Below are 15,459 nucleotides of genomic sequence, written 5' to 3'. Positions count from 1 at the left end.
TCTGTCGATGTGTCTGGATCTCCCGTGATCCCTTGGTTCCTTGGCTAAGGCAACTGCACTTTCCCTATCACAGAAAATCTCTATAGGCTCCTTTATAGCTGGTACAACTCCAAGGTATCCAATAAAGTTCTTTAGCCATATATCCTCCTTTGCTGCCTCGCTTGCCGCTATATACTCTAATTCGCAAGTTTAATCAGCCACTGTCTCCTGCTTGGAACTTTTCCAAGTAATTGCTCCTCCGTTTAAGGTAAAGACCCAGCCTGACTGAGAGCGGAAATTATCCCTATCAGTCTGGAAGCTAGCATCACTATACCCTACTACTCTCAAGTCATCACTCCCACCGAGGGTAAGGACCCAATCGTTAGTCCTCGGCAGGTACTTGAGAATATTCTTTACTGCAGTCCAGTGAGCCTTGCCAGGGTTCCCCTGATATTTGCTGATCATGCTCAACGCAAATGCCACATCAGGACGAGTACAAGTCATAGCATACGTGATCGAGCCTACAACGGAAGCATACGGTACTCAACTCATCTCTGCTATCTCAACCTCTGTACTCGAGCTCTGAGTCTTACTCAACTTGGCGTTACTCTGGATCGGTAACTCTCTTTTCTTGGAATTCTACATGCTGAACCTATTCAGCACCTTATGAAAGTAGGTACTCTGACTAAGTCCAATTAGTCTTTTACTCCGGTCTCTCAAAATCCTTATCCTTAAGATATAGGCAGCTTCTAAAAGGTCCTTCATAGGGAAACACTTCCCAAGCCAGGATTTCACTTCCTGCAGAGTTGGGATGTCATTCCCTATGAGTAGTATGTCATCCACATACAGTACCAAAAAGCTAAATATACTCCCACTAGCCTTGACATATACAGAAGATTCATCTTCACTCTTCAAAAAGTCAAACTCTTTGACTTCCTCATCGAAACAAAGATTCCATTTGCGAGGTGCTTGTTTCAATCCATAAATGGATTTCTCAAGCTTACACACTCTATTAGGGTACTCTGTGCTGACAAAACCCTCTGGCTGAATCATGTAAACATCCTCATCCAACTTTCCATTTAGGAAAGCGGTTTTGACATCTATTTTCCATATTTCATAGTCATGAAATGCAGCAATGGCTAACATAACCCTAATAGACTTAATTTTCGCTACTGGTGAAACGGTCTCATAGTAATCAACTCCCACAGTTTGAGAAAAGCCCTTTGTAACCAGTCGCACCTTATAAGTGTGTACATTACCATCCATGTCGGTCTTCTTCTTGAAGATCCATTTGCACCTGACGGTCTTGCGACCTGGTACATTGCCAACCAAGTTCCAAACTTGATTATCATACATGTATTGTATCTCGCTGTCCATAGCCTCTTTCCATTTAGCAGCCTCAGGGCCTGTCATGGCTTCCGTGTAGCTATTAGGTTCATCCAGACTTACCAGTGTGCTATCACTGATAAGTGTATCACCTTCCGCAGTAATATGGAAACCATAGTAATGCTCAAGTGCATTCCTAACTCTCATGGAACGCCTTAGATATACAGACTCGTCTGTCGGATCAACATGAGTTTCCTCCTCAGGTTGATTGCTAGAGTTTGAGGTTCCTTCACCACTTGAATCTTGAATTTCTTCAAGGTCAATTTGCCTCCCATTGTTTCCTTGGCTTATGAACTCTCTCTTGCGAAAGACTCCCCTCCTTGCTATAAAGACCACATTATCACTGGGTCTGTAGAAGAGATAATCGGAGGATTTCTGTGGGTAGACGATAAAAATACACCTCTCACTTCAAGGTTCGAGCTTATCATGAGTCTCGCGCCTCATAAAAGCCTCGTAACCCTAAATCTTGATGTGGTCCAGATTGGGGACTTTACTAGTCCACATCTCGTGAGGTGTTTTGGCAACCTTCTTTGTAGGGACTAGATTAAGGATATGGGCGGCAGTCTCTAAGGCATACCCCCAAAATGAGATTGGAAGCGAAGCTCGACTCATCATGGAACGAACCATGTACAACAAGGTTCGATTGCACCTCTCAACCACACCATTAAGTTGTGGTGTCCTGGGAGGTGTCAATTGTGAGATAATCCCATGTGACATCCCCATTTTCATGGCCAGAAAATACCGATTTTGTTTATGCTTTATAAAAATCAGAGTACCTCTTTTAATAAATATGTTGCGGAATTTGTTCCCAGTAAAACATGATAAATACATTATCAAAGCATTTCCAAAGAAAAGTATTTTTATTCATTTTAAAACATTTGGGATGTCATCGTCAACACAGAAACATAAGCATAAACAGAACTTACATTCATTATCACCAGTGATTTATATCTCCATAATCTCTCATTGTAGTGTGACTTCATATCAACACCTGTGATATAAATAAGCTGAGTGGGTCAGGTTGGGAAACCTGGTGAGTACATAGGGTTTTCAACCCACAATAATATACTTATTATGTTTAAGCAATCAAACAATCAACCCAATTACCCATCCCCGTTATCTTCTTTACTCTTAAGGATCTATCCTAAGAGTCATCTATCATGCGTTCATTTATTCCGAAGTCCCTTGCTTCTAGGTTTATAGGACTGGAACTAAATCCAAAGTTGCCAATGCTCGTTCGTAAAACACTAATTCCATAGTTGCTATAGTTTATTCACTGGGTACTAAATCCATAGCTACCAGTGTTTATCTAATAGGTACTAAGTCAATAGCTACCAATTCCTAACAGGTACTAAGTCCATAGCTACCAATGTTTATCTAGTAGGTATTAAGTCCATAGCTACTAGTGTTTATCTATTAGGTACTAAGTACATAGCTACCAATTCCTAATAGGTACTAAGTCCATAGCTACCAGTGTTTATCTAGTAGGTACTAAGTCCATAGCTACCAGTGTCTATCTAGTAGGTATTAAGTCCATAGCTACCAATGTTTATCTAGTAGGTACTAAGTCCATAGCTACCAATTCCTAACAAGTACTAAGTCCATAGCTACCAGTGTTTGTCCAATAGGCACTAAGTCTATAGCTGCTAATGTTTACTCACATCATCTTTTATCTCTCATCATTCATCTACCCATGTCATGCCCAACGTATTTGTATATATAAAATACGTATACAGTTTAAATCATTTTAAACATGTATAAAAACATTCATCCAGCATACTTTCAGCAAGTATTCAGGTAATATGCACCCATAGCACATAGTTCATATAAAATACTTCATATCTATGTGTAAGATGAAAGTAACTATGCACTCACCTGATAAGGTGATGACTCGGTACTCGGACATCACTTCGTTACTGTTAAAACAATTTCCCTCAGACAAAACCTAGTAACATTACCAGTAGAGTTTAGTCTAACGTTAACCGCGACTAATTAATAGTGTAGATATTATTACTATTATATAAGCGTTAAGAAACACTCTTATATAACTCATAATAATAGCCCAAATACTCATTATAAGTTCCTAATAACGTTACTATATTAAAACATAAGCTATACTAAAGATAGGGTAGCCATAGCTCACTTACAGCGGGTTTTTGTCAAAACCGGGCGCTGCTGGAGCAGCGTTCCCGAGCCGAAAGGCTATTCTTCTCGGAGCCGTCGGGCGCTCCGCGGCTTCCTCCTCGTGCTAGGGAGGTTCCCTAGGCTTTTCGGGGGGTTGGGGGGGGGGGTTTAGGGCTTAGAGAGAGAGTATAGAGAGAGGAATGAAGGGTTAAGGTGTGAGGAATGAAGGAGAGGGGCGTTTCTATTTATAGGAGGCTGGAGGGTCACTCATGTCGTGAATTTTTTATATTCACATCGTGAGCCAGGCTGGCTACAGCCAGCCAAAGCCTTGTGCTGACACGTGGCATCGCAAACAGGGTGGAAATCATCCGATTTTCAAAAATTCATAACTTTCGCACACGAGTTCTAATTTCGATGTTCTTTATATCCACGCGTAGGTAAAAATAAGATCTACAACTTTCGTTTAGACTCCGTCGGCTAATTCTCTAGAGATCTTAAATTTAACAGTAGGAGGCGTTTAGACTGGTAAATGACTGCGAAAAATTCGTAACTCCTTCATACCAACTCCGTTTTCGTCTGTCATTTTACCGTTGAGTAACTATTAATGAAATCTTCAACTCTCATTTAGGTTGCGTAAGCCAAAACCACTCGAACTAAAATTCGAGTTTCGGGTCGCGCACTGCTAAGCCGAATCTTAGAAAAATCATAACTTCCTCATACGAAGTCAGCTTTGGGCGTTCTTTTTGTGGATGCTCTCGGTTTAACGTATGCTAAAACTTTGGTTTAGATCACTAAGACTGAAAAGTCCTCTATCGTAAATTCACTATTTACGTCTCCCGTTGCCGTGCCGGTTTTGCCGAAGAACTTCGACGGGCCATAACTTCTTCGGTATAACTCGGATTTCGGCGTTCTTTGTATGTACGGAACCCTTGAGACATATTCTACAAATTGGTTAAGATTATTTATTCTAAATAATATTTTGTAGAAAAGTCGTTTTCGACCCCTATTATCTCTAAATTCACTAGCCCGGATCTACGGGCGTTACAATTATCTCCGTCTTAGGATAATTACGTCCCAGAATCATCAGCGAAACAGGACTCACACGATGACTCCATACGTTATCTCTTAAAGCTAAGTAATAACCGCAACTTTCATGTTTCTTCGAACGAGTATCTAACTCTAAGACTTCCTGACCGTAGGCAGTGCCCGATCTTGGATCCTTTCTCTATCTCATGTTAGACTTCCAATCATGATCTTCATGTCTTGATCTCGATATTTATTGGAGACTCCTTCTTTAACAAACTTGAGATAAGTTTCTTCCTTCGATTATCATAATAGACCGATGGGTCATGTTCTAACGTCCTCTCACTGTATGATGCATTGCTTAGACTCAGGTTTTTTAGAGTCAAATTCCAAAACAGACTATACCTTCCTTCATGTTCTAACCACATCTTAAAAGGTAGCATTTCTAGCTACAAGCAACTTTTCGCGATACCTCTACTGATCGCTTTTTATTTCAATCTTTTGTCTTAAGTCAGATGCTACATCGAACATGATTCTCTAAACCACATAACATACTCAGCGTAGTCGGACTCAATTTGATATGACCACTAGGGTCGGAATAACAATAATCTTCTTAGTCATTACCGAAATGATGGTAACGACATACATGAACAAAACAGAATCAATTACTAGCTTTTTGGTAGGCTTGTGACTTTCCCTGATCTAAGCGTGAGTCCTGTGCTTCCGGTAGTATATGCATCTACTACCTTTCACACCTACTCATACGCGTCCCAGGTATTGTCTCGCAGTCCCAAAGTCCGAAAATCTCAAAACAATTTAACACACACGAGTGTATCCAAATAATCATAAAAGTTTCCCTAGACTCTACTAGGACTTCTTCCATGCATATCTTCAATCATAAATTATGTTTCAACTCGGTTGGTGATGGACATTCCAGATGATAGGAAAACTTTAAGAATTACACCAATCGTTCTATCATCCCGCCAATCAAATGTGTACATTCAGATGTACCCTACTTCTATAGACGTACAACTCTCTTATCAGACGTATTCTAAAGGCAAGATACCTCTCTTATGATATCTTCCGATAGGTATCACTCAGTATCGTAAGTCATCTCATTTCCTCTATTTTCTCAGTTTATCATGGTTCGCATCACTTCCTGAACTTCTTCCATTGTGATAGGTTCAGGTGCAAGCGCAACGACCGATGCATGACCCATCACATTCTTAGGCTCAGGTTGTCATTTTCCTCTTGTTTTGTACACCCAAGCAGACGTTCGGTGTACCGAGATGAGAATTTCAGATAGGAAAGATCTTATTTACGATAGATGTGTAAATCTACCTATTACTCCGAAAAGTTACATTTCAGTTCTAATACCGTATCTAAATGTTTAGAGATCTGAACACATAAAATTTCCAGATCCGGTCGGCAACAGACCATAGATCCGAACAAATAATATCATATAAGGCATCTTTATAACTATAACATAAAACATTTAGCACATAAAACATTTTATGCATCTTTCCTAACATAAACTAGTGCTTGTATCTAAAATATAGTAGACACTCATGTCACAATCATCGCTTAGCATTCTAAGTTTAAGTCTAGAAATTTCCTACAAATTCCTAGTTCGCTTAAACTAATCCTCTGATACCAACTGTGACATCCCCATTTTCACGGCCAGAAAAGACCGATTTTGTTTATGCTTTATAAAAATCAGAGTACCTCTTTTAATAAATATGTTGCGGAATTTGTTCCCAGTAAAACATGATAAATACATTATCAAAGCATTTCGAAGAAAAGTGTTTTTATTCATTCTAAAACATTTGGGATGTCATCGTTAATACAGAAACATAAGCATAAACAGAACTTACATTCATTATCACTAGTGATTTATATCTCCATAATCTCTAAGTGTAATGTGACCTCATATCAACACCTGTGATATAAATAAGCTGAGTGGGTCAGGTTGGGAAACCTGGTGAGTACATAGGGTTTCAACCCACAATAATATACTTATTATGTTTAAGCAATCAAACAATCAACCCAATTACCCATCCCCGTTATCTTCTTTACTCTTAAGGATCTATCCTAAGAGTCATCTATCATGCGTTCATTTATTCCGAAGTCCCTTGCTTCTAGGGTTATTGGACTGGCACTAAATCCAAAGTTGCCAATGCTCGTTCGTTAAACACTAATTCCATAGCTGCTATAGTTTATTCACTGGCTACTAAATCCATAGCTACCAGTGTTTATCTAATAGGTACTATGTCCATAGCTACCAATTCCTAACAGGTACTAAGTCCATAGCTACCAGTGTTTATCTAGTAGGTATTAAGTCCATAGCTACCAGTATTTATCTAGTAGGTACTAAGTACATAGATACCAATTCCTAACAAGTACTAAGTCCATAGCTACCAGTGTTTATCTAGTAGGTACTAAGTCCGTAGCTACCAGTGTTTATCTAGTTGGTACTAAGTCCATAGCTATCAATGTTTATCTCGTAGGTACAAAGTCCATAGCTACCAATTCCTAACAGGTACTAAGTCCATAGCTACCAGTGTTTGTCCAATAGGCACTAAGTCTATAGCTGCCAATGTTTACTCACATCATCTTCTATCTCTCATCATTCATCTACCAATGTCATGCCCAACATATTTGTATATATAAAATACGTATACAGTTTAAATCATTTAAAACATGTATAAAAATGTTCATCCAGCATAGACAGCAAGTATTCAGATAATATGCATGATGTGTGTAAAATGTACTGGTTTTATTCCTACTTTTAATTGATAAATTAAGCACATAAAGGCAGTGAACCTGTCTTTTAGTGATTTAGTTGGATAAGTAGGGTGTCGAACTCAGGGAACGGAAATTAAACTAATAACTAATTTTAACTAAGCAAGCAATAAAAGTAAAAGGGTTTTCCTCTAGTTTTACAAGACTAGAAACTTAAACATACCACTTATACACTTAATTAACTAAACAACTAAGACAAGTAACAATTTCACCAAATTTGATAAAGGGTTTCTGGTTAGGTCCAACCAATTCACTCATATGGTTATTTGTATGATAGATCAATTGTTATTGGTTACCAACTATAGTGGTTAGGTTCATGTTCATTACTACTAACCCTTAGACAATTAGTTAATTCAAGCAGCGGCCAATTGTTTAAACTAATTAATTCCCTAGTTCAATTATTTGGATTAAATAAGATTTGTAATTGGTTAATCAAGTTGGTGTTTCAATTAACCTCTTGTTTGTTGGTTTCTCAAACAAGCTCATACATTAATTTACCCATTCTCTTATTAATCCTAGTTTCATATTCATTATTCCTAGGCATATGATATAGTGTTCACATAGACATATGAGGTTAACAACTAAGAGATGTTCATGCAGCTTAATTGTCTTCCAATTAATAGGAAATAGTTGTAGTTAATGCATAAGGTTCTTTAACAAACCTAATTTAATAAAATCACCAATAAACAATCAATCAAAAAATAATAATTAAACCATAGGAGTAACTTGGTCTTCCCAAACAGAAACAAACGAATTTAGTTCATAGTCACAGTAAAAACAAACTCAAAAACAAATTCAACTAGGCTAGACATGCTTAAATTCTAAGATTAAGTGGAATGTATAACCTAAATTGCCTTGATTCTTCAAAGGATCGAAGGTTAGGGTTTCTCAGATCTCCAAAGGGTTCTTCAATCGCAGGTGCAGCTCCCAAAATGCCAGAAGTCCCCCCCCCCAATTCGGATAAAGGTTCGATATTTATAATTATCACAAAACAGGGGCTACTCGGCGAGTAGACTCGCGGACTCGCCGAGTAAAGGTACAATCCGTATATTACGAGGAGTCTTGACTTATCTTCGGGAATATTCTTGGGTGCTTGCCGAGTAGCCTCGCAGACTCGCCGAGTTAGTGTGCTTTTGTTCCTTATTCTTCATTCTTTGGTCTCTAATTGCTTCTCCTTGTTCCCTTTTAATTCCAAGCATGTCTTTTGGACTGAAAACAAAATTTAAACATTATTAAGTACCTTTTGTCCACATTATGCACCTAATTAGCTAAAAATGAATAAAAATGTATGCTAACATATGACTAATTATGCAAATATCAAAACACCCCACACTTGACTTTTGCTTTGCCCCCAAGCAAAACTGAATTTTAACACATTAGAACCACATATGAAAACTCCAATCTAACCCATCCATTATGCCAAGACCGCAACGCATGCATTTGTGTCTAAAATTTTCCTAAATACCCCCATACTCTAAATACTCACAATCCTCATGAACATTCGCCCACTCATCCCGAACAATGCTCATTTTATGCATCCCTCCGAATCCATCCGCAGAAAACCTCCTATCCTCAAGGTATTTTTGGTTGAGCAACCAAAGCATACATAATCTAGAATTACAATTTATGATACCACATTGGAGCTCTTTGGAATTCTTCATTTCTTTGGCATTTGCTCTTTGATTTCTTTGAATTCACCACATTGTTGTTTGATTTTTGGTATCTTCAAGTTTTTGCACTTCTTGGAATTTTGATCTTTTGATCTTCACTTTAGTTGCTCCAAAATTCTTCAAAATTTTCTTGCAATTCTCTCTCTTTTTTTGTAAACATTTACCTCACTTTTTTTTTCACTCAAAATCCTACATGCTTAAGCAGGGGCGCTCAACTTCAACCTTTATTGGCTAGCGATAATAATTTTCCTGGATAAATTTCTGGTACACGATGCTAAACATACTGCATCCTTCGGGCTGAGCAAGGTCGTGTTTTTGTCCCATGATTTCACTAGAATAAGGGGGCCACAAATGTACTATAACGTATATTGGCTCAACTAAACATTTGGGTTTTCATGCAATCATCCACACAATTCTAACATGAAATCCTAATTACTTTTTGCCAAAATTTTCTAAATTAATTCCTAAGTCACATTTTTGGTATGCAAGAATTTTTTTTTTTAAATAGACCTAAATTAGGATATTAGGATTCTAAATTTACTAAGATGTAACCAACCTCCTACCCCACACTTAATTTATGCAATGTCCCCATTGCATATCATGCAAAATTAAAAAATATGAAATATAGAGAGAATTGGAACAATCTCCCCTGGGGTAGCAGTCGCTAGGTTGATATCTCTTCTCTTTAGCTCCATCTTCAATTGACTTTAGACATGGGAACAGCTCATCCATGTATTGGGTGTCAAAATCTCGTGTGGTAGACATGCAAATAATTCAAAAATGTAGGACAAAGCTCCTAGAAACCTCCAGTAATGACTCTTCACGAAAAATGGACAAATGCTGCAATAAAAGTGCCCAAAACAGTTCTGGAATTCGAAAAATGTTGATCTACTCGGCGAGTATAATCGTGTACTCGGCGAGTTTGTTGTCAGCTTGAAAGTGTATCGCGTAATTACCCATGGACTCGCCGAGTAGAATTTGTGCACTCGGCGAGTAGGCGCTGTGTTGAGAAAAAATTTCCAGCTCGTTTTCTTCTCGATTAAGGTTCTGAATTAGGATAATTCAGTGACTCTTCCTCTAATTACTTCAGCAACAACACTCTCTATCACTCCTAACTCCAACGGACTCAACCTTAATGACAAAACTTCGCACTCTTTATTGAACAATCCTCACTTCCTCACTTGGACCTTGACCCTTAAAACTTTTATATGCATCCTAACCTTCCAATCCTGAAAAATATGCAACTAAAAGTGAAAGTAATAAAAGTCCTAAAAGAAACAAAATCATCCAAGTTCAACATTTGTCCAAATCAAACACCACACAAAAATAAAGAAAAACACAAAACCAGAACTTCTTCATTCTTCTTCCTCCATGTTAGTTCCTCCAGCTCCACTTCCTCCTCCCTCATTGCATTCCTTCACCAAATATAGTGTCAATTCCTCCTCTAGCCCAACCTTCCCCAGCCAATCCCAGTCCACTACATTAGGTAAGTGGATCTCTTTCTGCTTCAAAGCTTCTAATTTGTTTTTGGCACGGGCTTGAGATGATTTAGAGGTGATATGGCAAAAAGAGAGCCACAGAATGTCTCCTTGGCTTCCCGCTCTTGAAGTTTGACCTCTTCTGGACATGGTTTCTGCAAAATAACATTAAGAAAGCACAATCAAACAACACCCAGCAATTAAAATCGAAAAACACAGATCTGTATAGCACCCTACTCGCCGAGTTCATGAACTACTCGGTGAGTAGAATGAACATCGGGACCAGATTCATGCCGCACCTATATGGGTCATCTAAAACACCCAATTTTGCATAGGGTTTTGCTGTAATAAGTCCAATAAACACTAATCCAAAAGAAATTTTGCCTAAAACCTCCTAATTCATAGTAAAATCAAAACCCTAGAAATTGAGGAAATCCCCAAATCCGGATTTTAGACAAAATAAGGGCTAAGAAGTGATAAAGCTTTAACCTTTGACAAGTATTGAGTGTAGAAATCATACCTTTACTCTTGAAAGTTGAAGATTCCGAAAAATTGGAAGAAATGGCTTGAGAGTTGTTGTGCACGGCGAGCGTGTGGGTAAAAAATGAATGAAAACCCTTTTTACAGATTATAAACCGTCTGTGTAAGTTATCTACTCGTCGAGTAGATAAGTACTACTCGCCAAGTAGATCCGCGTATTCGCATTTTTCTTGGGATTCGCGCAAGTACTTGCCGAGTAGATTGCCCCTACTCGGCGAGTAAAGCTTGCAGTTTGAACAAAAATTGATTTTTTTTTCTTATTTTTAAACCACCACCCCACACTCTAAGCATTGCTTGCCCTCAAGCAATCATTTTGAACATGTTTTCAGAAGAAGAATGAAAATAAAACAGATCCTAAGAAATTTAAAAGAACGTAAAGGAAAAAGAAATGCAAACTCTAGACTCGAGTTGCCTCCCGGAAGCGCTTCTTTTTAAGGAGTCATTAGCTGGACTCCTCCCATTCTACGCTGCTGCAATTCCTTCCAGCAACAACCCTTCTTCCATGTCTTCATTTCTTGGGACTCCTTCTTCATATATTTTGACCCTATGTCCATTGACCTTGAAAGGGGTACCATCCTTTGATAATAAATCTATAGCACCATGTGGAAACACCTTCTTCACTAGAAAAGGACCATCCCATCTTGACTTGAGTTTTCCCGAGAAGAGTTTTAGCCTTGAATTAAAGAACAACACCTTTTGCCCTTCATGAAACTCTTTATTTCCCTTGATCCTCTTGTCATGCCAACTCTTGGTTTTCTCTTTATAAATTAGAGAACTAGTGTAAGCATCATGCCTAAGTTCCTCAAGAGCATTCATTTGCATTAACTGATTGTTCTTGAGCTCCGCCATGTTGAAGTTGCACATTTTTAAAGCCCAAAAAGCTTGATGCTCGATCTCCACCGGTAAATGACATTGTTTTCCATAAACTAGCCTATATGGTGTAGTACCAATAGGTGTTTTGAAAGCTGTTCGGAAAGCCCAAAATGCATCATCTAGCTTACCCGACCATTCTTTCTGATTGCTCCCCACCGATCTCTCCAAGATTCTCTTTAAGGCTCTATTTGTCACTTCGGTTTGTACACTAGTTTGTGGATGGTAGGATGTAGAGAATTTATGGGTTACCCCATATTTCCTTAGCACCTTCTCTAGCTGATCATTGGAAAAATGAGTGCCTCAGTCACTTATAAGGGCTTTCGGGACTCCAAATCTTGAAAATAGTTTCTTCAAAAAGCGCACCGCCACCCGACCATCATTAGTTGGAAAAGCTTGTGCCTCCGCCCATTCGGATACATAATCCACCGCCACCAAGATGTATTTGTTGCCTTTGGACATGGGAAATGGTCCCATGAAATCGATCCCCCACACATCAAATACTTCGCACACTTGAATACTATGTTGTGGCATTTCATTTCGGGATGAAATGTTTCCCACTCTTTGGCATGCATCACATTCTTTGACAAATTGGGCTGCATCTTTAAAAATCGTGGGCCAGTAAAACCCAATGTCAAAGATCTTCTTAGCAGTGTAATGTGCTCCATGATGTCCAACCGTGGGCCCGCTATGACAATGCTCCATAATCTGTCGGCTTTCCTTCCCGAACACACATCTTTGTATGATTCCATCCGCACAGCTTCGGAAAAGGTGTGGCTCATCCCAAAAGTAATACTTTATTTCAGAAAAGAATTTCTTCTTTTGTTGGCTGGTAAGATCTTTTGGGATGTATTTGCTAGCTAAATAATTAGCTATGTCTGCGAACCATGGCTCTTCTCCCACGGTCACCATAATGTACTCGTCCGGGAAGTCATCTCCAACTCTATCTTCTTGCAATTGCGGGTTTTCAAGCCTTGACAAGTGGTCGGCTGCTACATTCTCCATGCCCTTCTTGTCGCATATCTCTATGTCAAACTCTTGGAGAAGTAGAACCCATCGTATCAATCTCGGCTTGGCATCCTGCTTGGCAAACAAATACTTGATAGCGGAGTGGTCAGTAAAAACAGTTGTTTTAGATAAAACTAAATAAGGGCGGAATTTATCAAAAGCTTACACCACAACTAATAATTCTTTTTCAATGGTGGTGTAATTCTCTTGGGCCGGATTTAAAGTTTTACTAGCATAATAGATGGGTCGAAAGTGCTTATCAACCCTTTGACCAAGGACAGCTCCTAATGCAAAGTCACTAGCATCACACATTATTTCAAATGGTAAATCCCAATTTGGAGCAATAATGATCGGGGCATTAGTCAATTTTTCCTTTAAAAATTCAAATGCCTCTATACACTCTTTAGTAAAATTAAATGGTGCATCCTTTAAAAGCAATTGTGTTAGAGGTCTAGTTATTTTAGAAAAATATTTTATAAAACGCCGGTAAAAACCCACGTGTCCTAGAAAACTTCTAATGCCCTTCACATTAGTTGGTGGGGGTAATTTTGCAATGGTGTCAATCTTTGCCCAATCCACTTCAATTCCCAATTTGGAAACCTTGTGGCCTAAAACTATACCCTCCTTAACCATAAAGTGACATTTCTCCCAATTAAGGACTAAGTCGGTTTTTTCGCATCTAGCAAGCATTAAGTCAAGATTTGTGAGACAATCATGGAAGGAAGATCCAAAAACAGAAAAATCGTCCATAAAGACTTCCATGAATTTTTCCACCATATTGTGGAATATGGCTGTCATGCACCTTTGAAATGTCGCGGGTGCATTGCATAGCCCAAAGGGCATGCGTCGATAAGCAAAAGTCCCACTTAGGCAAGTAAATGTGGTCTTTTCTTGGTCCATTGGGTCTATGGGTATTTGGAAATAACCCAAAAATCCGTCTAGAAAGTAGTAATAACTATGGCCCGATAATCTTTCTAGCATTTGATCAATAAAAGGTAAGGGGAAATGGTCTTTACGAGTGACATCGTTTAGCTTTCGATAATTGATGCACACTCTCCAACCGGTTACCGTTCGTGTCGGAATAAGCTCATTCTTCTCATTGGTTATGACCGTCATCCCTCATTTCTTGGGCACCACTTGGACCGGACTTACCCACGGACTGTCGGAAATGGAATATATGATCCCCGCATCTAAAAGCTTGACCACTTCCTTCTTGACTACTTCTTGCATATTTGGGTTTAATCTTCTTTGGTGCTGCACAACCGGCTTTGCTCCTTCTTCCAGATTAATCTTGTGAGAACAATACGAGGGGCTGATTCCCTTGATGTCGGTAATGCTCCATGCTATGGCCCGCTTTCGCCTCTTCAAAACATGAACTAGTTCTTCTTTTTCAGATTCGGAAAGGTTAGAGGCTATGAAAACGGGATTTTGATGGCCATCTTCAAGGAAAGCATACTCCAAATGTTCTGGTAACGTTTTGAGCTCAGTTTTTGAGTTCTGTTGGTTGTACTCGCCAAGTGCAGGTAAGGGACTCGGCGAGTTGGTAGCTGAATTCGCGAATTCCATTTTTTCTTCGCTTGGACTCGGCGAGTAGATCGGCCCTACTCGGCGAGTTGATCTGTCAGCTTGTTTCATCAATTATTCAAACTCAGCTTCTTCTAGGAGCCTCTCGATCTCCATTAAGTCTTTTTAAGCATCAAATTCTTCATCAAAAATGGTGAACTTGTTGGGATCTTCACTTTCGCACTCCTCCATTAATTCATCAAGCATGTCAATTGAGAACGCCATGTCATCACTATCCCTTGCATACTTTATAGCTTGATCAACCCCAAAAGTGACTGGATCATCTCCTACCCGTAAAGTAAGCTTCGAGTCCCTCATATCTACTATAGCATTTTCCGTGTTGAGGAAAGGTCTTCCAAGGATGATCGGGACTTGAGGATCCGCCTCCATGTCTAGAATTATGAAATCTGAGGGAAATACAAACTTGTCCACCTTGACCAATAAGTCTTCACTCATGCCTCTTGGAAAAGTGACTGTCTTGTTTGCTAAGTGAATCGCCATACGAATTTGCCTTGGTTTCGGGAGGTCCAACTTCTTGAAGAATGAATAAGGCATGAGGTTCACACTTGCTCCCGAATCGGCCAAAGCATGAATGGTAGCCAAGTTACCAAATTGGCAAGGAAAAGTCAAGCTCCCTAGGTCACCCTTCTTCTTTGGTAGCTTATTTAGCATGGCAGCTGAGCAGTTCTCATTAAGAACTACCTTTTTCACTTCCTCCATCTTCCTTCTATTCGTGAGAAGTTCCTTAAGGAATTTTGCATATTTTGGCATTTGTGCGACTACTTCGATGAAGGGTATGTTGATTTGAAGAGCTTTGATATGATCAAGAAACTTCTGGTACTCCTCTTCCTACTTTTCTCTCTTAGCTCTGGTTGGATATGGCAATGGAGGCTGAAAGGGCTTTTCAGGAATCTGCTTTTTCGGGTTTGGAAGTGGACTCGTCGAGTCCATATTCTGGACTTGGCGAGTAGGCTCTGCAGATTGAAGGTTTGGATTTTGGTCTTGAGTTTCTGCAT

The 15,459-nt window shown here is 39.2% G+C and overlaps 1 protein-coding gene across 1 annotated transcript; it reads right to left on the bottom strand.

Annotated features, from left to right (window-relative positions):
* Positions 1–14,569: 14,569 nt before the first annotated feature.
* On the bottom strand, positions 14,570–15,214 carry LOC145095770 (uncharacterized). Its single transcript, XM_079033600.1, has one exon. The coding sequence runs from the start codon at positions 15,212–15,214 to the stop codon at positions 14,570–14,572; it is 645 nt and encodes a 214-aa protein (XP_078889726.1).
* Between the last annotated feature and the right edge of the window lie 245 nt (positions 15,215–15,459).

This window comes from Lactuca serriola, chromosome 3, assembly GCF_051521515.1.
Source record: "Lactuca serriola cultivar US96UC23 chromosome 3, Lser_US96UC23_V15, whole genome shotgun sequence".
NCBI classification, from domain to species: domain Eukaryota; kingdom Viridiplantae; phylum Streptophyta; class Magnoliopsida; order Asterales; family Asteraceae; genus Lactuca; species Lactuca serriola.
This window is presented reverse-complemented; position numbering and strand designations above follow the sequence as displayed.

Bases quoted from the DNA above. Each gene is read 5' to 3' on its own strand.
- LOC145095770 (XM_079033600.1), bottom strand. From the start codon at position 15,214: ATGCCAAAATATGCAAAATTCCTTAAGGAACTTCTCACGAATAGAAGG.